The sequence below is a fragment of the Salmo salar genome, chromosome ssa17, assembly GCF_905237065.1.
Source record: "Salmo salar chromosome ssa17, Ssal_v3.1, whole genome shotgun sequence".
In the NCBI taxonomy this organism is placed as follows: Eukaryota; Metazoa; Chordata; class Actinopteri; order Salmoniformes; family Salmonidae; genus Salmo; species Salmo salar.
The window spans coordinates 58,234,822-58,259,024 of record NC_059458.1 but is presented as its reverse complement, the minus strand read 5'-3'; the positions used below and the strand labels follow the sequence as shown (position 1 = coordinate 58,259,024).

The 24,203-nt window shown below is 43.2% G+C and overlaps 2 protein-coding genes across 12 annotated transcripts in view; both read left to right on the top strand.

Annotated features, from left to right (window-relative positions):
* Positions 1-3,501, top strand: part of LOC106576174 (coiled-coil domain-containing protein 136) — a 54,050-nt gene extending 50,549 nt beyond the window's left edge. For all 4 annotated transcript variants that reach the window (XR_001321902.2, XM_014153142.2, XM_014153143.2 and 1 more), the window contains one exon: positions 177-3,501. Coding sequence is in view for 1 of the 4 variants with exons in the window: in XM_014153143.2 (XP_014008618.1) it covers positions 177-269 (93 nt within the window). In the remaining 3 variants the exon portion in view is untranslated. The remainder of the gene's footprint in view (positions 1-176) is intronic.
* Positions 3,502-11,290: 7,789 nt separating this feature from the next.
* LOC106576205 (filamin-C) overlaps positions 11,291-24,203 on the top strand; it is a 77,527-nt gene continuing 64,614 nt past the window's right edge. For 5 of the 8 annotated variants that reach the window (XM_045699801.1, XM_045699798.1, XM_045699800.1 and 2 more), the window contains exon 1: positions 11,293-12,210. In XM_045699801.1, the coding sequence (XP_045555757.1) occupies positions 11,832-12,210 (379 nt within the window). In that variant the 5' untranslated portion in view covers positions 11,293-11,831. Of the gene's footprint in view, positions 12,211-24,203 lie in introns of all 8 variants that reach the window. The other 3 variants (XM_045699796.1, XM_045699792.1, XM_045699793.1) reach the window with 2 other exon arrangements.

Genomic DNA, 24,203 nt, shown 5'->3' with positions numbered 1-24,203 from the left:
GTGTGTTGAGCAAATGAATGTGTCCAACATGTATGCAAAGCGAAGTGGTTGTTTGAGCTACTCTGACCAAACTCGAGGAGCTGGTACGGTATGTGTGCTAAAACTTGAGCTGTCCTTATTCTGAATGAATAACCTCTGTGACCTTTGAACCCTGTCCTCTGTCCTCTTGCCACCAGGAGAGCGAGGGAGACTGGAACCTGGTGGCGGTGGTTGCCGTGGCAGCGCTTGTAGTCCTGATAGTCCCCAGCCTTTCTAGAGCGTTTACCTGAGGTCTACACAGAAAGGAAGTCACTGTACAGGAAATGACTTTGCCGGTTGCCCATGGCAACACTGGCAATGCCATGCCCCTATCTCATGATGCCCCTGTCAAATCTCCTCCTCGCTTCATCTTCCAAGGAGGACTACATCGAAAACTGACATTTTCACCAGGAAATACAACACAACAAGGAACTAGTCCCATACATTACTCAAGGAGAAATACAAATACCTGTTTAAGCCACTCTAACGATAAGGACGGCAATATCTTGTTTCTCTCTTAAAAGTCCTTCAGTTTGACTCAATCGGTTTCCCTCTCTACTACTCTTCTCTCTGCGCTTCTTTAGATAAACATTGGTACGAGTTCAAGGGAACTGCATAATATAACAGTGACTGCCTCGGAGTTTGTGGCAGTACTGTGTCTGCATGGGTGTCAATGGAAAGACACAATTTAGCACAGAACATGTCTGAGCATTTATTGATTGATTGGTTGATGGTTTATTGTTTGATTGGTTGATGCTTGAATGGTTTATTGACAACCTGTAAAGGTTGAATTGTGAAAAGCTCATGCCTTATGTTTCCTTTGCACATATTGAGTCACTGACAAGATGTTTCTCTTTCTAATGGGCATGTGATCTTTTCCCAGATCCTACCCCTCCTTTTGAATCACTTTGAACATTGCCAATGCGATTGTCTCTGCTACACTTTACGTCTCTTTACGGCTCACAATTGACTATTTTAACATTTTTCCTTCTGTTTCTGTTGTGGAATGCTCTTTTTAGGCTTAAATGGAGATGTGTGGAGGAGGGTTTGATAACATGTGTTTGATGTATTGGATGTTTGTCTCCTTTGTAAATGGTTCTTTCTCTCTCTCGTCTGCATCTGTCACTCTCTCTCTCTCTTTGCACGTTCTCCTTATTGGTTATTGGTTATATCTGTATGTTTATGGTACCACAACCACTATACACATATATACAGATGAACAATACTATCATAAATGCAACTTGGTGTATTCAATTTGACAGTCCAAATGATTTCCAGCTAGATATCTATTTTTGTAGCCATAGGAAGAATTTATCCCCTAGACTGAGGAGTTACTTAATGACTGATTCCACTGTGTTTGGTTCTGCTTAGAAACAGAACGTAAACAAGGCTCGTTATTTGAAACAGAGAGTTATTTTTGTAAATAGACATTGTGTTTAAATGTTTTGCGTAATTTTTTTATATTAATCGTCACAAGCATTCTGAAAAATGACAAACAATCAATATAGGTCACCAAAATGAAAAGTGGAGCCAGCGATGAAATATGGACCATTGTTTTCAAAGATGTGCATTTTGGGTGTTCTCTTACCTAGTCATTTCGTCTTGTACTGTTTGCATTCTAATTTCTGATATCTATGTTCTCTAACGATGATGCCCTTTTCTTTGTTGGCACAAAGCATACAGTTTTGTCACAGGTTCTGCAACTGTAACTTGCCTGCAATGCATGGGACCTTTTCAGTGTCATTGCTGTAAGCTTGACACAACACATTCCAATGATAGATTGACTAAACAGCAATAGCGATGTGACACTGTTGTCATGGAGAAGACGTCTAACCTTCACTCTGTCGTTTCGGCACCTATGGAGTGCACCGAGAATACCTTTTGATTCTTACTCTACCTTTGGCATGATTTAGCTACCGTGTAAATACATAGCAAGAAAAATCATTTAAACTCCTTTACGTGACCTGTGGAGCAAAATGTCAGAAATGCGCTTTGCATTGGAGGTAGGACGATGCCGTTATTTTAGAATGAAATGGTCTTTGTCCAAGTACACACAACGACTATGACTGAGAGAGCAATCTAACATAAATGTTTTCTTTTCTAGAGGATCGTTTGTGAGAAACGTGTACAGAATGGCAGTAAGCGTTATAGCTGGTGCCAGGATTCGTAGTGTGCTTTTATGACTGACAGTTAGTTGCCTTGTTTCATAGATGTATGTAGGCGAGCTAATTAGCTTAATTCCGTGGGTGTGTAGGTGACAAGACATTGAAAGCGTGCTTAGCCAATATTCTTCTGTATTCCACTATCCCATTGTAGAGTTCTAGCATTATAAATATGTATAGGTAATTAGTGCTTCTAGTTTGTGCTATGAATCAATAAATTATGACTATAAGTATATAATATTAGTTTCAATACATGTTTCACAATCATAACTGTGTGATGGGCAATTGAACACTGAGGTGTACTGAAAAACATGAATGCTTATAGGCTATGCATAGAATATTATTTCCACAGTGCAGAGACAATATAAGACCTGATTGGTAGGTAAATGCATGCTACAGTGTATGTAAAAACTTTATCTGTAGTTTTGTACCAAAATGTGTTATTTGTATTGTATAGGAAATAGTTTAGCACAGTTAAATAACATGGTTTGTTGATTGAGAGCAGTTCTAGATTGAGTAAAGGGTTATTTTTGAATTGACTGAACACAGCCAGTGTATGAATAGGGTATATGTGTATGAGACAGTAACATGTATACATATTGCAGATGTAGATGGGTAGATCTAGTTCCTGTAGTGACAGTAATTTCAGCCAATGCATTATGACTGTCTTCATGCATGACTAATCAGAATCATTTGTGATTTTTTTTCTTACTGTGTCAGTCTCTGTTCGTTTATTTACTAATTTACTGGGTTGTCACTATTAATATTTTCACTCTGGTTTCATACAGTCTCTTCTATTCTATTGCACTCTATTCTACTTTTCTTCTTCAATTGTCTGGTCTCTACAATGTGTATAGATTTTTCGGGTATTTATCTTCAATGCTCTGCTGTGCTTCAAATACTGTAAAATCCACTGACAGTGTACTTTTTTTGACCCTGCTTCTATTCCAGCATGGAAGCTTAAACAGTAAAGGCAAGACACATTACGGAAACTATTCTACATGTCAAAACAACCTGTGCTCTTAACTAGAAACTGGCTGCTGCTCACTGTATGTGATGATGTGAAGTTTGACCTTTGACCTTATGTAAAGCTGCAGCTCGCTCTGGATGTCTCTCTGCCTGGGTCTGTGTGACATGGCTACTGTCAATGTCTCTTTTATGCAGCGCTGAATCCGATGTTGCCATAGTCTCTACTACAACAACTTGTCAGTCAATGTCTCAATGGGCTTTTATGGGTTAATGAGAATATTGTGAGTATTTTGGTAAATAGTCTGTACATTTTGTAAATGAACTGAGAAATAAAAGTAGTTTATCCTCATTCTATCTGTCTCTCTCTCTCTATCTCTGTCTCTGTCTGTGTGTGTGGACTCAACTGGTATCAAAGCAATGTTACTGTAAAAGAATGTTCATTAACATGCTGTCTCATATGAACATTCCTGATCAATGTTATTTTACCTTGTTCCAGAAACATCTCCTGATCTCAGTTTGATTGAATACACCACAGACATTGCTAAGCGAATTGCAAGCTGTAGACAGTTCAATCTGATCTTTATTTGCTGTGTGACTGACCTGTTGACATAGGTCAGAGAGGAGGTTCCAAAGGAACAGTGTAAAGAGGAAAGATGATCAACACTCCCTGCATCGTAGCCCCCTGCAACCCTATCACACCCTTCTGGGTGCTTAACTGTCTCTCCCTCCTCCAAGGGTTTTATATATAGTTCCAGCGCTCAGTGTCAAGGCCTCTCACTCAGATCCATTACAAGTGAGGGCCGCACATGATGGACACACACTATTCTCTGCTATACACACGCTATTCACTATACTCTAGTCATTATACAGTGATGATAAACACTGTAGTGCATGTATGCATAATGTTAGCTGTGCACACTACACAATGTGTTCACATTCCAGGCATTCGATCTATTATATCTCATGGACAGTATGTCTGCTTTTCATGATTCATACTTTGCATGATATATGCTCATTCCCAAAATACAGCAAGGTTCACAGTCCAAGCATCCTACATTTGGAAAACATGGCTGTACATGAGAAGACTACCAGTGTACCCTATGACATGACATATCAGTGTGTAACGTAGTTGTCGTACAGTGCCTTCAGAAAGTATTCACACCCCAGTTTTTCCACATTTTGTTTTGTTCCAGCCTGAATTTAAAATGGATTAAGTAGAGTTTTTTTGTCAATGGCCTACACACAATAACCCACAATGTGGAGTTATGTTATTTTAAAAATATATTTTTTTACAAATTTATAAAAAATTCTAAGCTGAAATGTCTTAAGTCAATAAGTATTCAACCCCTTTGTTGTGGCAAGCCTAAATAAAAAATTGCTTAACAAGTCACATAAGTTGCATGGACTCACTCTGTGTGTAACAATAGTGCTTAACATATTATTATTTATATTTTTGTATAATTTTTTTTACCCCCTTTCCTCCCCAATTTCAATCTTGTCTCATCGCTGCAACTCCCCAACTGGCTCGGGAGGCATAGGTCGAGTCATACGTCCTCCAAAACCCTCCAAACCGCGCTTCTTAACACCCGCCTGCTTAACCCAGAAGCCAGCCGCACCAATGTGTCGGAGGAAACACCGTTCAACTGAAGACGGTGTCAGCCTGCAGGCCCCCGGCCCGCCACAAGGAGTCACTAGAGCACGATGAGCCAAGTAAAGCCCCCCCGGCCAAACCCTTCCCTAACCCGGAGTGTGCAAAGCTGTCATCAAGGCAAAGGGTGGCTACTTCGAAGAATCTCAAATATAAATATATTTTGGTTTGTTTAACACTTTTTTGGTTACTACATGATTCCATATGTGTTATTTCATAGTTTTGATGTCTTTACTATTATTCTACAATATAGAAAATAGTAAAAATAAAGAACAACCCTGGAATGAGTAGGTGTGTTTAAACTTTTGACTGGTGCTGTATATATATTTTTTTATACTGAACAAAAATATAAACACAACATGTAAAGTGTTCGTCCCATGTTTCATGAGCTGAAATACGCACAAAAAGCGTATTTCTCTCCAATTTTGTACACAAATTTTTTACATCCCTGTTAGTGAACATCCCTGTTAGTGAACATAAGATAAGATGTGGCATATCAAGAAGATGATTAAAAAGCATGATCGTTACATAGGTGCACCTTGTGCTGGGGACAATAAATAGCCACTCTAAAATGTGCAGTTTTGTCACACAACACAATGCCACAGATGTCTTAAGTTTTGAGGGAGTGTACAATTGGCAGGCTGACTGCAGGAATGTCCACCAGAGCTGTTGCCAGAGAATTTAATGTACATTTCTCTACCATAAGCTGCCTCCAATGTCATTTTAGAGAATTTGACAGTACGTCCAACCGGCCTCACAACCGCAGACCACGTGTATCCACGTCAGCCCAGGACTTCCACATCCGGCTTCTTCACCTGCAGGATCATCTGAGACCAGCCACCCGGACAGCTGATGAAACTGAGGAGTATTTTTGTCTGTAATAAAGCCCTTTTGTGGAGAAAGAAAAACGAATTCTGATTGGCTGGGCCTGGCTCCCCACTGGGTGGGCCTGGCTCCCAAATGAGTGAGCTTATGCCCTCCCAGGCCCACCCATGGCTGCAACCCTTCCCAGTCATATGAAGCCCATAGATTAGGGCCTAATTAATATATTTCAATTGACTGATATCCTCATATGAAATTGTTACATGTTGCATTTATATTTTTGTTCACTATATATTTGTTCCTTTTTTATTTCCCCTAACCCTTTCACCCTCCCCTAATTGGAGTAAACTAATGGACAACACTTAGGCTTCTACTTCCAGGTTATGCATACTATATACATTCTATGGATACAGTATATTTGACATTAGTTATCTTTTGTTTGTCTTTAGTCCCATCCTTCTGCTTCCCTCAACCCCTCCCATCTATCTATGAACACCATCCATTTTGGGATTTCTATTTGCCGTATATTTTTTCAACTGTGCTGTGATGTTTCACAAAAGTTTGGAACTTTTCTATTCTCATAGCTTCTACAGATTGTAAATTAAAAAGATAAACATTTTTACTAACAGTATTATTATATTATTGATCAATTGATTATGGCCTTTCAGATCACCCAGCAGTGCTAAATGCAGAGTTAACGCCAGGTAAATGTTGCAATTCTTCAGCCATTCCTGAACCTGCAACCAAAAATAAGCTAGATGTGGATAGTGCCAAAACAAATGATCTTATGATTCTGTCTCTGTTATGGGTATGCTTGTAATCATTAAGGACTGTGGAGTTTTTCAGGACAAAAAAAGAAATGGAATGGAGCTAAGCACAGGCACAATCCTAGAGGAAAACCTGGTTCAGTCTGCTTTCCACCTGACACTGGGAGATGAATTCACCTTTCAGCAGGACAATAACCTAAAACACAAGGCCAAATCTACACTGGAGTTGCTTACCAAGAAGAGAGTGAATGTACCTGAGTCGCCAAGTTACAGTTTTGACTTAAATCTGCTTGAAAATCTATGGCAAGACCTGAAAATGTTTGTCTGGCAATGCCCAACAACCAACTTGACAGAGCTTGAAGAATGTTGAAAAGAATAATGGGTAAATGCTGGACAATCCAGGCGTGGAAAGCTCTTAGCGGCTTACCCAGAAAGACTCCCAGCCAAAGGTGCCAAAGGTAATTCTAACATGTATTGACTCAGGGGTGTGAATATTTATCTAATAAAGATATATTAGTGTTGCTTTTTTATTATTTTATATATATTTTTACAAATATTAGAATTCTACTTCCACTTTGACATTACATAGTATTTTGTGTAGATTGTTGACAAAAAAATACAATTAAATCTATTTTAATCCCAATTTGTAACACAACAAATTGTGCAAAAAGTCAAGGGGTGTGAATACTTTCTGAAGGAGCTGTAAGCAGTGCTCGAGCAGTTACTAGTTAATGTAGACATTTCAGGTGTTTTCAGGCATTTCCTTCCCCTCAGGAAACAACATTATGGAAGACAGGAGTCCAGTGAGTCTCAGATGCCGTGTTTGAGAGCTCAATTACATGTTGAAGCTCTCTCTTGCTGACTGAGGTGTGAGATCACCCACACAAGAGGGGGAGAGATGGAGATATTTTGGGCCTACTGCCTCTGAGCTTAGTCTCTTTATTGGGGGGTAAAGGAGTCAACACCAACCATTACAACTGCATTTCTGACTTATACAGAGCAACCCTGTCCTAGTTGGCAATACTGACAATTGGCATTCAAAGTTGTTGCACACATAATTATGATGAAATGATATTATTTGAAAGCACAAAATGTTGTAGGTAACCTGTGTGCTACCAGATACATTTTTAACTTGTGTATTTCGTTTTTGTAAATACTGAAGATCCGACTGATAATCAAGAGGTGTCATATCAAGGTAGAATGTGGACTAAAGAATCATACTCACCACGTTCATTTTTACTCCAGAACTCTGAGGCAACCATTCTATTTCAGCTAACTCATCAGTTGCCAAAACAAGATTTACCTTGAAAGATCCAGCGGTGACATAATAAATGAATTCCTGTGATATTCTAGAATTTTGACAACGTATATTCCGAGAAACGGAATGCTAAATTGTGCTTCAATGCTTTATTCTCAAACTGATCTGATCAAGTAGACGTGTTACAATAACTCCTGATAAATCCTGTTCTTTGCCTGGAATCCACAAACTGGGCAAGAAATGTAAGGCTTTTTAAATGTTCAAAATTCATATTTTCTCCATAAAATAACTCATGCATAAATGTAATGTAATTCAATAATGGAAAAAAATATATGTTTCTTTGTCTCCTAATCAACACTTGACTTACAAATCTGTCTTCTGGATGGCTGCCCTCAGTTGTCCACATTGTGAAGAAGACATTCTGGGTGTCTGAAGTGTCTGCACCAAAGGCCCAGCCTATCAAAGTCTGCCTGGAGCTGAAGGACATCCAGTCTTACTTGGTGCTGGACGTGTGGGAGCCCAACATGGAGTCCCTCTTGCTGTCCCCAGCCAACCTGGCCACAGCCAACCTGGCCACAGCCAACCTGGCCACAGCCAGAGCTGGAGAAGGGAGAGTCGCCCTGACCCCTACTGCTACTCCAGGCCCAGCCATGGTGAGAGGCATAGAGGGAGAGAGGTGATGTGGCCTGGCTTCTCTGACGAGAGAAACAGCCATCAGAGCCATGACTCACTGCCAGTGCAGCATGAAGCGCTCCAGGGAGAACCAGCAGGACCTCTTCTCCCAGCTGTTCAAGTCCCGTAAGAGGAGCAGGGAGGGTGGGGAGGACCCTCAGGCCACCCCAGACTCCCAGAGTAGCAGAGCTGAGCACCCCACCCAAAGCATTGTGCGCCCAAGGCACAGAAATGACAGATTTTTTTCTTTCATGAAATTTTATGCGTTTTTGTTTTTTTACATTTGCCATGTTTTGCATAGATCCTACAAGTGTCTGAAACTCTATTGGGGGTATGCAATACCATTCTTCTATGAGAAATTCCATAATTTGGTGGAAAACGCTCTCTCAAGCACCGCTCCGGAATCTCTCCAATAACTGTTCGATTGGGTTGAGATCTGGGGACTGAGACACACACACAGGCACATACAGAAACACACACACACACTTTAAACCCCTGCTTCTTTGAGACTCCTCTTTCAAAGTCACTGAGATCTCTTCTTCCAGCCATTGTGGCCAAAATAATGAGCCATCGGGTGGACAGCACCAGACATGCAAGCAAACACTGTTTTAACTTTACCAAATTTGGTTGTGTGTGTGTGTGTGTGTGTGCGTGCTTGCGTGCGTGCGTGCGTGAGTGCGTGCGAGCGAGCAAGTGAGTGAGTGAGTGAGAGAGAGAGAGAGAGAGAGAGAGAGAGAGAGAGAGAGAGAGAGAAAGTGAGTGAGAGAGAGAGAGAGAGAGAGAGAAAAAGAGCGAGAGAAAGAGAGCAGCACGGCCTGATAGTGCTTGGTTGTTCTCTTCAGTAAAGCATAATCTATACATGTACATGTGCTATGTTCTCTCTGGGGTGGTACATTCCAAAAGCCCCTGACATTAAGCTTAAGTCATATATACTGCTCAAAAAAATAAAGGGAACACTTAAACAACACATCCTAGATCTGAATGAAAGAAATAATCTTATTAAATACTTTTTTCTTTACATAGTTGAATGTGCTGACAACAAAATCACACAAAAATAATCAATGGAAATCCAATTTATCAACCCATGGAGGTCTGGATTTGGAGTCACACTCAAAAATAAAGTGGAAAACCACACTACAGGCTGATCCAACTTTGATGTAATGTCCTTAAAACAAGTCAAAATGAGGCACAGTAGTGTGTGTGGCCTCCACGTGCCTGTATGACCTCCCTACAACACCTGGGCATGCTCCTGATGAGGTGGCGGATGGTCTCCTGATGGATCTCCTCCCAGACCTGGACTAAAGCATCCGCCAACTCCTGGACGGTCTGTGGTGCAACGTGGCGTTGGTGGATGGAGTGAGACATGATGTCCCAGATGTGCTCAATTGGATTCAGGTCTGGGGAACGGGCGGGCCAGTCCATAGCATCAATGCCTTCCTCTTGCAGGAACTGCTGACACACTCCAGCCACATGAGGTCTAGCATTGTCTTGCATTAGGAGGAACCCAGGGCCAACCGCACCAGCATATGGTCTCACAAGGGGTCTGAGGATCTCATCTCGGTACCTAATGGCAGTCAGGCTACCTCTGGCGAGCACATGGAGGGCTGTGCGGCCCCCCAAAGAAATGCCACCCCACACCATGACTGACCCACCGCCAAACCGGTCATGCTGGAGGATGTTGCAGGCAGCAGAACGTTCTCCACGGCGTCTCCAGACTCTGTCACGTCTGTCACGTGCTCAGTGTGAACCTGCTTTCATCTGTGAAGAGCACAGGGCGCCAGTGGCTAATTTGCCAACCATGGTGTTCTCTGGCAAATGCCAAACGTCCTGCACGGTGTTGGGCTGTAAGCACAACCCCCACCTGTGGACGTCGGGCCCTCATACCACCCTCATGGAGTCTGTTTCTGACCGTTTGAGCAGACACATGCACATTTGTGGCCTGCTGGAGGTCATTTTGCAGGGCTCTGGCAGTGCTTCTCCTGCTCCTCCTTGCACAAAGGCGGAGGTAGCGGTCCTGCTGCTGGGTTGTTGCCCTCCTACGGCCTCCTCCACGTCTCCTGATGTACTGGCCTGTCTCCTGGTAGCGCCTCCATGCTCTGGACACTACGCTGACAGACACAGCAAACCTTCTTGCCACAGCTCGCATTGATGTGCCATCCTGGATGAGCTGCACTACCTGAGCCACTTGTGTGGGTTGTAGACTCTGTCTCATGGTACCACTAGAGTGAAAGCACCGCCAGCATTCAAAAGTGACCAAAACATCAGCCAGGAAGCATAGGAACTGAGAAGTGGTCTGTAGTCCCCACGTGCAGAACCACTCCTTAATTGGGGGTGTCTTGCTAATTGCCTATAATTTCCACCTGTTGTCTATTCCATTTGCACAACAGCATGTGAAATGTATTGTCAATCAGTGTTGCTTCCTAAGTGGACAGTTTGATATCACAGAAGTGTGATTGACTTGGAGTTACATTGTGTTGTTTAAGTGTTCCCTTTATTTTTTTGAGCAGTGTATTAACAAACGGAACAACCCTTTAACTTTTGAAACCCCTGCCAAGAATCCTGTATGATCTTCCTCTTGTTAATTAAGCATCAAAAGCTTGTCATGTGAGTTTATTTATCATGTTTAAAATATATATGTTTGCCAACACAATGCTGCATCAGTGGACATATGAGTGACAGCAAGAGTAACCCTGGCTGGTAAAGGTTGGATCTATTGAAGATGCTGGCATCATTTTCCCTTCATAGTCCAATTGTTATTAACGGCCCAGTAGGTCCTGGTCACCGTTCACTTTTACAACAACCGCAAAGCTCCGTCCCCCTCGCCCAGTTTGGAGAGCCTAAAAATAAAGAGAAGTGTCACAACTGTTATGGCGCCCCAGGGCCAATCGTTGACCCCCTTCTCTTATGTTACCCAATGGTGTTGCGTCTCGCTATCTCCGTCTGATTAGAGAATACCCATCCTGCAGTTGTATATGGTCGTGACGGGGGCATTCCAGGGAGTCCAAGGGCCTGACGCGAACTTCAGGGGTGCCGAGCTTTTTAAAACCCTGTCCTGCCTAGAGCTTCATTTAGCTACTCAAGTGTAACGGACATCACCAAGCGGGCTGCCGCCACCGACTTCGTAGGGCTACTAGCGGTCCTGTGCTGTCCATTGTACAGACAACGCGTTCATCTTTCTACAGTCTATTCTTCTTCCGTGCCAAGGTGTCTATTGGAGCTACCACTTTTTTCACTATTCTGATACATAGAAAATCAGGGGACCGTCCACGTTGGAAACGATAAACGGATTAAACGGACAAGCTCCACTCCAATCACAAGTACAAACGAAAATCTCACTTACTCTCTCTTTCATATTTTTCCAAGTTTTCTAACTGTTTTCACCGCCAGTGCGCAAGCTTGGCACTGGCGCACAAGAAACTTTTTTTTTTATTTCTTTCCACGCTCCCTTGCGTGTCGTAACGTTCACACACTGGCCCCACTGATTGTGGTATAAAAAGGGCACGGAAACCGACAACATGATGAGCAATAATACTTACTACGAGCAGCAGCAGCCGCCGCAGTACTACCAGAGTACGGACAACGGTGACGACGAAGAAGAGGAGATGCCGGCTACGGAGAAGGACCTCGCTGAGGATGCGCCCTGGAAGAAAATCCAACAGAACACCTTCACCAGGTGGTGTAACGAGCACCTCAAGTGCCTCAACAAGCGGATCAACGACCTACAGAAAGACCTGACCGACGGGCTCAAGCTCATTGGTCTCCTGGAGGTTTTGAGCCAGAAGAAAATGTACAGAAAGTACCACGCCAGACCTAACTTCAGACAGATGAAACTGGAAAATGTGTCCGTCGCGCTGGAATTCTTGGAGAGAGAACACATAAAGCTGGTATCGATAGGTAAGTGGTGTTTGCATTTAGGACCGATATAGCGCAATGGTTGGGTTTCTCGGAACATGTTGAAAGTTGTTGCTTTGTCCACTCTGTCTGGGGTAGCCACTTTTGGGGATACAGTTACTGGTTAGAGGGCGTTTTTGAGTCAGGGGAACGAGTCTGAGATTGATTTCTCCTCAAAATGAATGAAACATACTTTGATGTTATAGAAACGTAATGCGCAATGCAGCTTTAATTAATTTCGAATTAAAATTATTCCTGGTTGTGTTGTTGACTGTTCCATAATTATATTGTTCAGAGTTGTGTTTTCACTGTATAGACTTCTCCATAACTGTTGCATGCGTTATAAACAGTGCATAAATGAAATGCACTGTACTTTTTGACGCAAATTACGCACGTCGTTGATATGTACTTCTGTGCGTAAGAGTGACCAGACAACGGCGCGATGTGTTCAGGATGCGCCATTCAAGAAATGTCCCCTTTCTGACTGCCCGACAAAGACTGCTTTCAGCTGTATCCGGGAAACAGAGAGACTCTGGATTCGGTGCATGCCTCTGGATTCCTGTGTGTTATTACTGTGTAAATCATGCATGGTCCCATTAGAAGCGACACTGCCAAATGAGAGTCATTACAATCTCAGGTTTAACCAACTTGGCTGCTGTCATTTGTTGTTCATGAAATGAAATACTGAATGAGTCATTTGGAGCGTTCTCATGGAATGGATAGTCTCCCATTTTAATTAGGCAATGACTTTGTAGTTGCTTTTGAATGATGTAGTAATTTGGCATCTCTATCTCATGTGTTCAAATATGTGAAATAAAGATGAATAAGTAACAAGTAGTCTACAAAGCATTTGTATATATCCCGTTCAAAAGGCACATAAATATTTTGTCTTGCCCATTCACCCTATGAACGGCACACACCCAATCCATGTCTCAATTGTTTCAAGGCTTAAAAATCCTTCTTTAACCTGTCTCCTCCCGTTCATCTACATGTATTGAAGTGGATTTAACAGGTGACATGAATAAGGGATCATAGCTTTCTCCTGGATTCACCTGGTCAGTCCATACAACTGTTCTTAATGTTTTGTACACTCAGCGTACGTCACTCACATTTTATCTTATCTGATGACATTACCCACCAGGTCTTATAGAATCAGTGCTCCAGGATGTAGGATATGTTCTTGGAGAACCAATAACAACATCAGAGAGGCAGGGGCTCAGCTTGATGGCCCTGACTGCATCTAATGTGGATTGTGATGATTTTGGGGTATTTTTTGGTATTTCTGGTATTTTATTAGAATCCCCATTAGCTGTTACAAAAGCAGCAGCTACTCTTCCTGGGGTCCACACAAAACATGAAACATGACACAATACAGAACATCAATAGACAAGAACAGCTCAAGGACAGAACTACATCATAAAAAAAAAGTTGTTAGCGGCAGGAGCGGCAGGTAGCCTAGTGGTTAGAATGTTGGGCTAGTAACCAAAAGGTTGCTAGATCGAATCCCTGAGCTGACAAGGTAAAAATCTGTTGTTCTGCCCCTAAACAAGGCAGTTAACCCACTGTTCTCTAGTTACCTGTCTTAACCCACTGTTCCCCAGTAACCTGTCATTGCAAATAAGAATTTGTTCTTAACTGACTTGCCTAGTTAAATAAAAAATGCATGCATACAAACTATCTAGGTCAAATAGGGAAGAGGTGCGGTTGCTTTATCTGTTTTTTTAAACCAGGTTTGCTGTTTATTTGAGCAATATGAGATGGAAGGAAGTTTCATGCAATATGGGTTCTACGCATTCTTGAATTTGTTCTGGATTTGGGGACTCTGAAAAGACCCCTGGTGGCATATGATGATGATGATGATGATGATGATGCAGCAGCCAGCTGGACAGACAGTAGTCTACTGTTAAGACTGGCCCTGTAGAGGGCTCCTCTGTTGCTGAGCCTTATAACAGTGATTTATGAATGCACCTTGTGCTCAGAGAATATGTGGTTCTAAGGAAAATGGTCCTTGGCTGAGCTTTCTGCCTTGAAACTAATCAATGCTATTATATTTATTCTCAGAATATTAAACAGGTTCATGAGCAAAGGCAGCACATCAAAGCATCCCACCTTGCTGTCAACAGCTGTTGTGCTGATGTGTTGTGGCTGTGTTGGCCAAGGCTTGATAAGAGCATGGCAACAGCCATTCATTCTGCCTACCAACAGCAAAACAGACTGCAAACAGGTCGGGCAACAAGATGGGATGGCAAGGGGTTGGTACACACACAGCAGTTGTTTCAGCAGTGCCTTAGGTGTGTTGGTGTTAGATTTGTCCTTGTGTCAACTGTTTGAAGGTGTAAAGACCACCAAAGACTATGGAATACCTGAAGGTCCCAGCTACTGGACCATTCAATATGATTAGAGGTTCTGTGGTACACTGGGAAAAAAATCCTGTTGATTTTACCATAATTTACTGGCAGCCAGTTACCTATAAATTACTGTAAAAAAGGTACAATATGTACCTTTTTTATGGTATGTCATTTCTTTTTTACAGTGTACCATTCCCCTATTCTGAAGAGACATCAGTGGTACAGACCCCAGTTCCCACTCTGGCCTTTGTTGTTTTCTTCGTATTACACTTTGTTTACTTTCTGTCACATACAGTGCCTTCAGAAAGTATTTGCACCCCTTGACTTTCTAAACATTTAGTTATGTTTTCAAAATGGGATTAAAATGGATTTAATTATCCTTTTTTGTCAAGGATCCACACAAGATATATTACTGTTTTATTTTTCATGAATAAAATAAAATATCATAGATTGTTTCTTCCACTTTGACAAAACTCTATATTTGATTTCATTTATGAAAAATAAGTAGTAATATATCTTGAATAGATACGTATTCCACCCCCTAAATCAATACATGTTAGAATCACCTTTGGAAGCGACTACAGCTGTGACTGTTTTTGCGTACGTCTCTAAGAGTTTAGCATACCTGGATTGTACAATATTTGCCCGTTATTCTCAAAGAAATTATTCAAGCTCAATCAAGTTGGTTGTTGATCATTGCTAGACAGCCATTTTCAGGTCTTGCCATAGATTTTCAAGCCGATTTAAGTCTACTATAACTAGGCCACTCAGGAACATTCAGTGTTGTCTTGGTAAGAAACTCCAGTGTAGATTTGGCCTTGTGTTTTAGGATACTTTCCTACTGAAAGGTGACTTTGCCTCTCAGTGTCTGTTGGAAAGCAGACTGAGACAGGTTTTCCTCTAGGATTTTGCCTGTGCTTACAGTAGCTCTATTCCAATGCTTTTATCCTAAAAATCTCCCTAGTCCATGCCGATGACAAGCATACCCATAACATGATGCAGCCGCCACCATGCTTGAAGTGTGGTACTCAGTTATTTCTTGTGTTGGATTTGGCCCAAACATAACGCTTTGCATTCAGTACAAAAAGGTAATTTCTTTGCCAATTTTTTTGCATTATTACTTTAGTGCCTTATTGCAAACAGGATGCATGTTTTGGAATATTTGTATTCTGTAAAAGCTTTCTTCTTTTCACTCTGTCATTTAGGTTAGTATTGTGGAGTAACTACAATGTTGTTGATCCATCCTCAGGTCAAACTGAAACTGGGTCAGCTTTGAGGGGTTATCGGGTGTAATATCTCTTAGGGCTACCCAGGATGCAGTGTGATAAAGGGGGAAATGGGTCAACAAGCAGACAGAGTCATTGGGAAGGGACCGGACCAGGGTGGCTCAGTGACATTGGTGATAAGAGTGATCCTTCCAGAAGGGCACCTGCCATGGCTTTCTCTCTCTCAGTGGGGGGTGGAGGGGAGTGTTGGGTAACAGAAGAGCTGGAGAACACACAGACACTCACACACTCACTCGGTCTTTCTCCCTCACACACACGATACACACACACACTCATGGTGTGTATCGTGGCTCTCTGGTTGTCTGGATGCCAGCAGGCAGGGAAGGAAGACTAGAGGGTGTGTGACTTGGAGAGTTGGAAGTCAGTGTGTGTCACAGAGTGTGTGACTTGGAGAGTTGGAAGTCAGTGTGTGTCACAGAGTGTGTGACTTGGAGAGTTGGAAGTCAGTGTGTGTCACAGAGTGTGTGACTTGGAGAGTTGGAAGTCCAGTAAGTACAGGAAAGGTTACTGCCACAGGAAATTCAGACTGATATCCCCCTCCCCCTGGTTCTGGTGGTTTGGCCTTCTGGCTCTCTGGTTGTCTGGTAGTGTGGTAGTCTGGAGGGGCAGTGAGGGGCCAGCCTGGCCCAGGTCAGCTTCACTCATTTGGGGAAGGGGGCGGCTGATTGATGGGCAGACAGCTGGGGCTCTGGGCTCCCTCCACTAACAGGTGCCTAAAATAGACCCACATACAGCCCCAGAGTGGCACAGAGAGAGGGGGCGGGGGAGCAGACTGTGAAAGAGGGGTTAGTTAAAAGAGAGGAGGCAGCGCAGTTGGGAGAATGAGAGGGGTTAGGAGAGAGGTTGTGGAGAGAGGGGGCCGTGAGAGCGGAGAGGGAAATTACAAGGGTATGACGGGGCGAGCCTGCTAGGAAGAGGTGACTGAGACGTATGGCGCTGAGGAGGGTTTTAGGTGGGGGTCCTGAATAGTTGGGTCTCCCTTTTCCCGGCACTAAGACACAGTAGTATATGACAGTATGACTCAAACAGACCATCCATTATGACATTAGATTTTGCTTACTCATAAAGTAAGAACCTCGCTCTTTGATGAATGAGTATATCTCACTCTCTCTCTCTATCTATCTATCTATCTATCTATCTATCTATCTATCTATCTATCTATCTATCTATCTATCTATCTATCTATCTATCTATCTATCTATCTATCTATCTATCTATCTATCTATCTATCTATCTATCTATCTATCTATCTATCTATCTGTCTGTCTGTCTGTCTGTCTGTCTGTCTGTCTGTCTGTCTGTCTGTCTGTCTGTCTGTCTGTCTGTCTGTCTGTCTGTCTGTCTGTCTGTCTGTCTGTCTGTCTGTCTGTCTGTCTGTCTGTCTGTCTGTCTGTCTGTCTGTCTGTCTGTCTGTCTGTCTGTCTGTCTGTCTGTCTGTCTATCTATCTATCTATCTATCTATCTATCTATCCCCTCTCAATTAAATTCAATTCAAGGGGCTTTATTGGCATGGGAAACATATGTTAACATTGCCAAAGCAAGTGAAGTAGATAATATACAAAAGTGAAATAAACAATAAAAATTAACAATAAACAATACACATACAGAAGTTTCAAAATAATAAAGACATTACAAATGTCATATTATGTATATATACAGTGTTGTAACAATGTACAAATGCTTAAAGTACACAAGGGAAAATAAATAAGCATAAATATGAGTTGTATTTACAATGATGTTTGTTCTTCACTGGTTGCCTTTTTCTTGTGGCAACAGGTCACAAATCTTGCTGCTGTGATGGCGCACTGTGGTATTTCACCCAGTAGATATGGGAGTTTATCAAAGTTGGGTTTGTTTTCGAATTCTTTGTGGATCTGTGTAATCTGAGGGAAATATGTGTCTCTAATATGGTCATACATTGGGCAGGAGGTTAAGAAGTGCAGCTCAGTTTCCACCTCATTTTGTGGGCAGTGTGCACATAGCCTGTCTTCTCTTGAGAGCCGTGTCTACCTACGGCGGCCTTTCTCAATAGCAAGGCTATGCTCACCGAGTCTGTACATAGTCAAAGCTTTCCTTAAGTTTGGGTCAGTCACAGAGGTCAGGTATTCAGTCCTGATGAGAGAAACAGAGAAGTTGAGTGGGGCCCTCTGATTGGTTGGCCGTTTTATTTGACTGCGGTATGATTGACCCCATTGTGGGTTCACATCATAGTTGTGAATTTAACAGAGGGGAAAGTTGCGGTACCTCCAGTAGTAGCTGTGTGTATGTGTGTGTGTGTGTGTGTTTCCTGTATCACTATCCAAGGCTAAATGCTGTGGTTCTGTAATGGGTCTCTGACATGACTGTGCTATTTGGTGGGTAGCAATGACAGAGAGAGAAAAAGGGAAAGATGGAGGGTGGGAGAGAGTAGCGGGGGAGGGAGCAGTATGGAGGAAGAGCGGGAGAGAGTACAGGGAGAGGATAGGGGAGAAAGAGAGAGGGATAGAAGCCGGAGGATAGAGGGAGAGAGATAGCAGTATAGAGAGAGAGAGAGGTTGGTGGTGGTGACTGGTCCTTACGTTGATGATCTCACTCCTTCAGCAAGTCTCTGGTGTGTGTGATAAAAATGTAACCTTACCCCAATGTTACCCCAACACGCTGAGGTTCCAAGTTGCTCCTGGTCTCCTGGTGTTAGACAGTGTTCAGGCTCTGTGGTAGTAGACCCTATGGGGTAGTAGACGTATTAACTGTTGCAGATCCTTCAACTGGTTCTCTCCTCTCAGGAACAACACACTCCCTGCTCTCTTACTTTACAGGAGCTGAGGGAAGTGAGTGAGACCACTCTCTCTCTTTCCCCATCGTTTTTGTCTCTCCTTCTCTCTCTCTTCGTCTCGGTCTCTGTCTCGTCATCTCAATCTCTCTCTCTCTCTCTCTCTCTCTCTCTCTCTCTCTCTCTCTTTCTCACCCTCTCTCTTTCTCCCTCTCTCTCGCCCTCTCTTCATTTCCTTCTCTCTCTCTCTCTCTTCCCCTGTCCCTGTCTTCCTCACCCTCTCTCTCTCTCTCTCTCCCTCTCTCTCTCTCCCTACAACAGTGTCTCTAATTGTTAACATGTGTCAGAGGCAGTCAGCTCAGAAGAATGTCAGAGCAGGGCCAGAACCCCCCCCTACTCACCCCCCCACACACTTCTCTTGCAGCCACCAGGGATAAGAAACTCTGGCTAGCCAATAGAGGATAATAACTCTGATTGCACCACCACCTCCACCAGCTCCACCACCACCACCACCTCCCCCAAAAACACAGCACCCCCTGTTAATATCTTTCTTTACAAAGGAAGCCCTCTATATTGGATTTATATTGTTTCTCCTCCCATAGACTTCCAGCCATTTCTCTTGTGTCATGTACAGTATTTAGATACAGATGACTTAAGAAAAGGTCCAGCTTTTCAACAGCCAGTTGAATATGTCGCCTCATTGTTAGAGGGCCATGTGTTTAGTGTTGCAGTCTGGGTAGAGGGAATTGAATGGGCTATATGTACGATCTATTAATGAGGTGGAAACACATACAGTCTAATGACAATATCAGTCTCACACTGAGAACCCCTGAACTGATATTGGTGTAACAATCAATTTGCTGTGTTATATAGTATTCTGGCTAAAACAACACATATTTCCATGTATCTACAGTAATCCAGCTGTGAATACTGCATTGATGTACTGTGTATTTCCACTGGTTATCATAGGAGGCTGAGGATATGCTCTGCATTCCATCTTTGGATTCAATGAACCTTAGCAGAAGTGCAGGTATTTGAGATTATAAAACAGATGGGTCTAATCCTGGATGCTCATTGGTTAAAACCATATTCCATCTGGTGTCTATTCCACAAGTTACCACCGGCTAAATCTATGACTTTGAAATGCCTATTTACTCTGTTCCAGCTGACTGCACAATCCACTGTCTCATCTCAGCCAGGCAATTTATATACTAGATCTTCACTATAAAAAACATCTAGACATCATCTTCCATTTCTTTTAGACTAGCATTTGGTTTTCAACAGCGGAGATTAGTAATAACCTCGCTGTCTGTCTCTCCGACACTAGTAACATTGTTTCAATATTGAAGCAATCTCCATCTGTCCTATGGTAATGAACGTGTCGGGAGTCGGGACGAGACAGACAGACTGGCATATACACAAAGAAATGTCTATAGAAAAACACTAAATACAGCTAGTTTGCAGTTTCATTCCAGCTTCAGTTTCTTCTGAACAGTGGGCTGGCGAGAGAGCAAATGTTCAACGCCCGGCGAAACCGTACATCATTAGCTCATTTTTATGGATGTATAAAAAAAGAAATCATTAGAAAACAACTCAAACAAACTCAAATGCAGCTACTTTGCTGTTATTCTGGTTGCACTGTTTGACGTGACTGTGTTAGCCAAAGTTGGCTAGCTAGCAAGCAAGGGATAAGAAGTTTGCAAGCTATCATGGCTAGGGAAGATTTAGAACGAAGGACTGGGTCACGTCCATAGTTTTAGAACAAAAAGACTTAACGACTGGGCCACGTCTCTGGCAACCGAACCGATAGAATGAACGACCATCCGGCTTGGGAATCAACCCTAGATTTGTGTCGGGACTATATATCGTGGAGGGGGAAATACAGTAGCATAAATAAATAAATCAAAACTACATTTTTTCTTAAAATATGTCAATCATTATTTGAATATGTTGGAATCTTGTTGTATAAAAGTGATAATGCCCTCGAAGCCGTTGTTGTTAGGCCTGAGACGAAGGCCTAACAACACCCGTGCCACTATCCTTCAGACACCAGCTTCTCTGGCATTATCACTTAAGTAGAATCCATTCATTGTCTCCTGTTCATTCTTGCCTGCTCTCTCTCTCTCTCTATCTCTCTCTCTCTCTCTCTCTCTCTCTCTCTCTCTCTCTCTCTTTCACCATCTCTCCTCTCTCCATCTCAGTGGTCTGCGTGAGTCGAAAAGCATGCGGAGGAGCATAGTGAGAGGAAGAAGTCCGTCCACAAGTTAAATGTTCCGAAAGGCACTGCTCGTAAAAGCTTTAGCACGGCACCACAGCCAGGGTCAAACAAGGACCACAGAGCAGTTTCCACTGGCGAGAGAGAGAGAGATTAAGAGTGGAGTGAAAGATAAAGTAGAGAGGAGACAGAGAGATGGACAGGAAGAGAAGAGTGGAAACAGGGGATAGGGTGAGTGGAAGAGGGATGCGATGGTCAGGGAGAGAGACTGGTTAAACATAACGTGTTATTCCAGAGACTGACGTTTCTAACAGACAGACCTACCAGACAGTCGATGTTCCTTTGAGTCCAGCCAAGAGAACCAAAATCATAGGGTTGGTTGGGATTAGATATTTTGAACCCGTGTCATTGCATGTTTATTATGACTAGCCACAAAGTTTTTTCACTGATCATGAGAGGAATTAATCCAAGGGGTCCTGATGTTTATGGTGATGTTATATGTCAGGCAGTGACACAGCCACCTCCTTCCTGTGAGGATGTTTGGGTATATGAGTTTACAGCACATCACTTTGTTTGTTACTCTGTCCACATAGACTTGGCACCATAACCATAGATAGGGTCAGTGTCCATAGCAACAAAACGTTTCCAAACCACATTTCCACAATTTCCATGTTTAAGACAGCTGGGATGACCTAATGGTTTCTGGTGGAAACAGGTTATCAGGGTTAACCCATCTGGACTGCACGATTACACAGTGGAAGATATAATATGGAGAGAAGAGTAACAGATGAGAAAGAGAGAGGGGGGAGAGAGAGAGAGAGAGGGTTCTGGAGTTGAGAATGGAGTATGGGTTGGGTTTGAATCTGCCCTCGCTCTTCGACATAGCTAACATCCAGTGCTGTGGTGCCTGGCATAGGTAGGTTGAGGTCTCTAAGGTTATCTAAAGAGATTGACCCAACAATATCTGCTAGTACAAAACATATCCTGGTCCAAGGTGTCTGTGAGGTGAATGGGGAAGACTGGTGAGGGGGTGAGAACTGCAGATGAGTGAAGGTGAGATGGTAGAGGGTGAGAAAGGTGACAGTTGAGAGGGCGACAGGGCAAAGGATCAGCACCTCACCAAGTGTGCCAGCTGGGCCTGCTGGGGTCACGAGTTAGAGGCCATGAGTCAGGTTCATGGTGGCTCCACTTCCAAGCGGAAGCGGAAACTGGATTAGGATAGTCTAGCGACGGATGTCTGGGAATGTGTGTGTGTGTGTGTGTGTGTGTTTGTTTGTGTCTGATTGCGTGTGTGGGGGGTTTGTGTGTGTCTATGTGTTTCTGCGTAGACTGAGTCACTCAAATCCGGAGTGTCAGAACAGAGAGCAGTAGCCTTTATAACTGACTGGTCAAAAGTGAGAGACACAGAAAAACAGAGAGGTAGTTACATGGTACCCTGTGTCAGTGACGTCACTTAAGGTCCCCTTTCAATGTCTGTCACAGTATAATGTAACCTAGTGTATGTGGAGTGCCCTCCAAGCTAAATAGACAATCTGTTGTAGTCTACACACACACTTCTTAGGACCCTGAGAAATCGCCAAGTGCATTCTGGGGCAGTTGGTGTCAGGCACAACTGCTGTTAGCAGCCCAGAAATGATCTCATCAGCATTCTGATCCTTAATCCATTTCTCTCTAGTCTGCTGCCTACAGGGTTGCTAGATCGGACCCTGACTCTACTTCCCTCTGCTCCCCAAGGTGTTGCCTGATCTAAGCCCTTATTCATCTTCACTCTTCTCCTGGTCCCTATGTAGTTGCCAGATTGGGAATTTGGCTTTATCCAGGCACAGGCCTCTCTCCTCCCCTCCCAGAGAGCAGGGCAGGTTCCATTGGCGTGCTGTGAGGTCAGAGCGGGGGAAAGGACCACGACGGAGGGGGAAAATGACTGATAACATGTTTCGGATATTTCCCAGGCTCATCACGAATCGGGGATTTTAAGGAATCTGGCACCCTGCTGCAGGCACTGATGACAGGTCAAGGCAAGGCTGGGGGAAGGGGGTGAGGGTGAGGCGAGGCAAGAGGAGTGATAGCAGGGTGTGGGGGAGGGCCCAGCTGTGTAGCGCCCAGATGTTTGTCCCTCAGCATGGGGGAAAAAATGAATACATTAACCCTTTGAAAACTCCCTCTGCTCTTCATGAACTTGCCACTCCACACACCCCTTTACCTGGGACAGATCAGAAGAGAAGAAACGTGCACTTATATCACCAACACCCCTGTTAGTGAGAATGAAGAGAACAGCTTGAGTCTTTCTCCCTTATCTTACCAGGGAAGAATGTGTGTCTGAGTGACACTGGGACATTACAAACCTGCTGGGGAGTTCAAATGATATAGTTGTAACACCCACATCCTTTATCAATTAGATGTAGTCCCTTTTGAAGCAGCCAAAACAGCTGGCTGTTCATTCTATGGGCTAAGATAGGGTTTCTACCTGTCACTCTCTCCATCCATTTTTGGCTCATGTTTGCCTGTCTCATGCTCTGGCCCTTGGGATGTTTTCTTTGGTGAGGCTTTTTCATGAATGACTGTTCTGGGTCTCCTGAGATACGCTTGTGAATGGAGTTTAAGGCACGCTCTGTCATTCACAACATGTTTCACATGGTGAGTTTGAAGGCCTATGAAAATGTCAGAGGAATTCACACACACACACACACACACACACACACACACACACACACACACACACACACACACACACACACACACACACACACACACACACACACACACACACACACACACACACACACACACACACACACACATATGCACATGCACACACACACGCACACACAAATATACACACACTCAAACACACTCAAAGATATACACACACTCTCTCTCTCTTTCTCTCACTCTCACACACACACACGTATGCACTCACATACACTGAGTGTACAAAACATTAAGAACACCTGCTCTTTCCACGACATAGACTGACCAGGTGAATCCAGGTGAAAGCTATGATCCCTTATTGATGTCACTTGTTAAATTCACTTCAATCAGTGTAGATGAAGTGGAGGAGACAGGGTAAAGAAGGGTTTTTAAGCCTTGAGACAATTGAGACATGGATTGGGTATGTGTGCCATTCAGAGGGTGAATGAGCAAGACAAAAGATTTAAGGGCAAGAACTGCAACGCTACTGGGTTTTTCACGCTCAACAGTTTCCTGTGTGTATCAAGAATGGTCCACCACACAACGACATCCAGCAAACTTGACACAACTGTGGAAAGCATTGGAGTCCTGATCTGACAGCAGAGTGGTGTTTAATGATCCTTTCCATCTGCTAAGAGCACTCACAAACACACAATATCAGCAGTTTCCCTGCAAGGTCTGATCAAGGCCCTTCCTACAATTCTAAACAT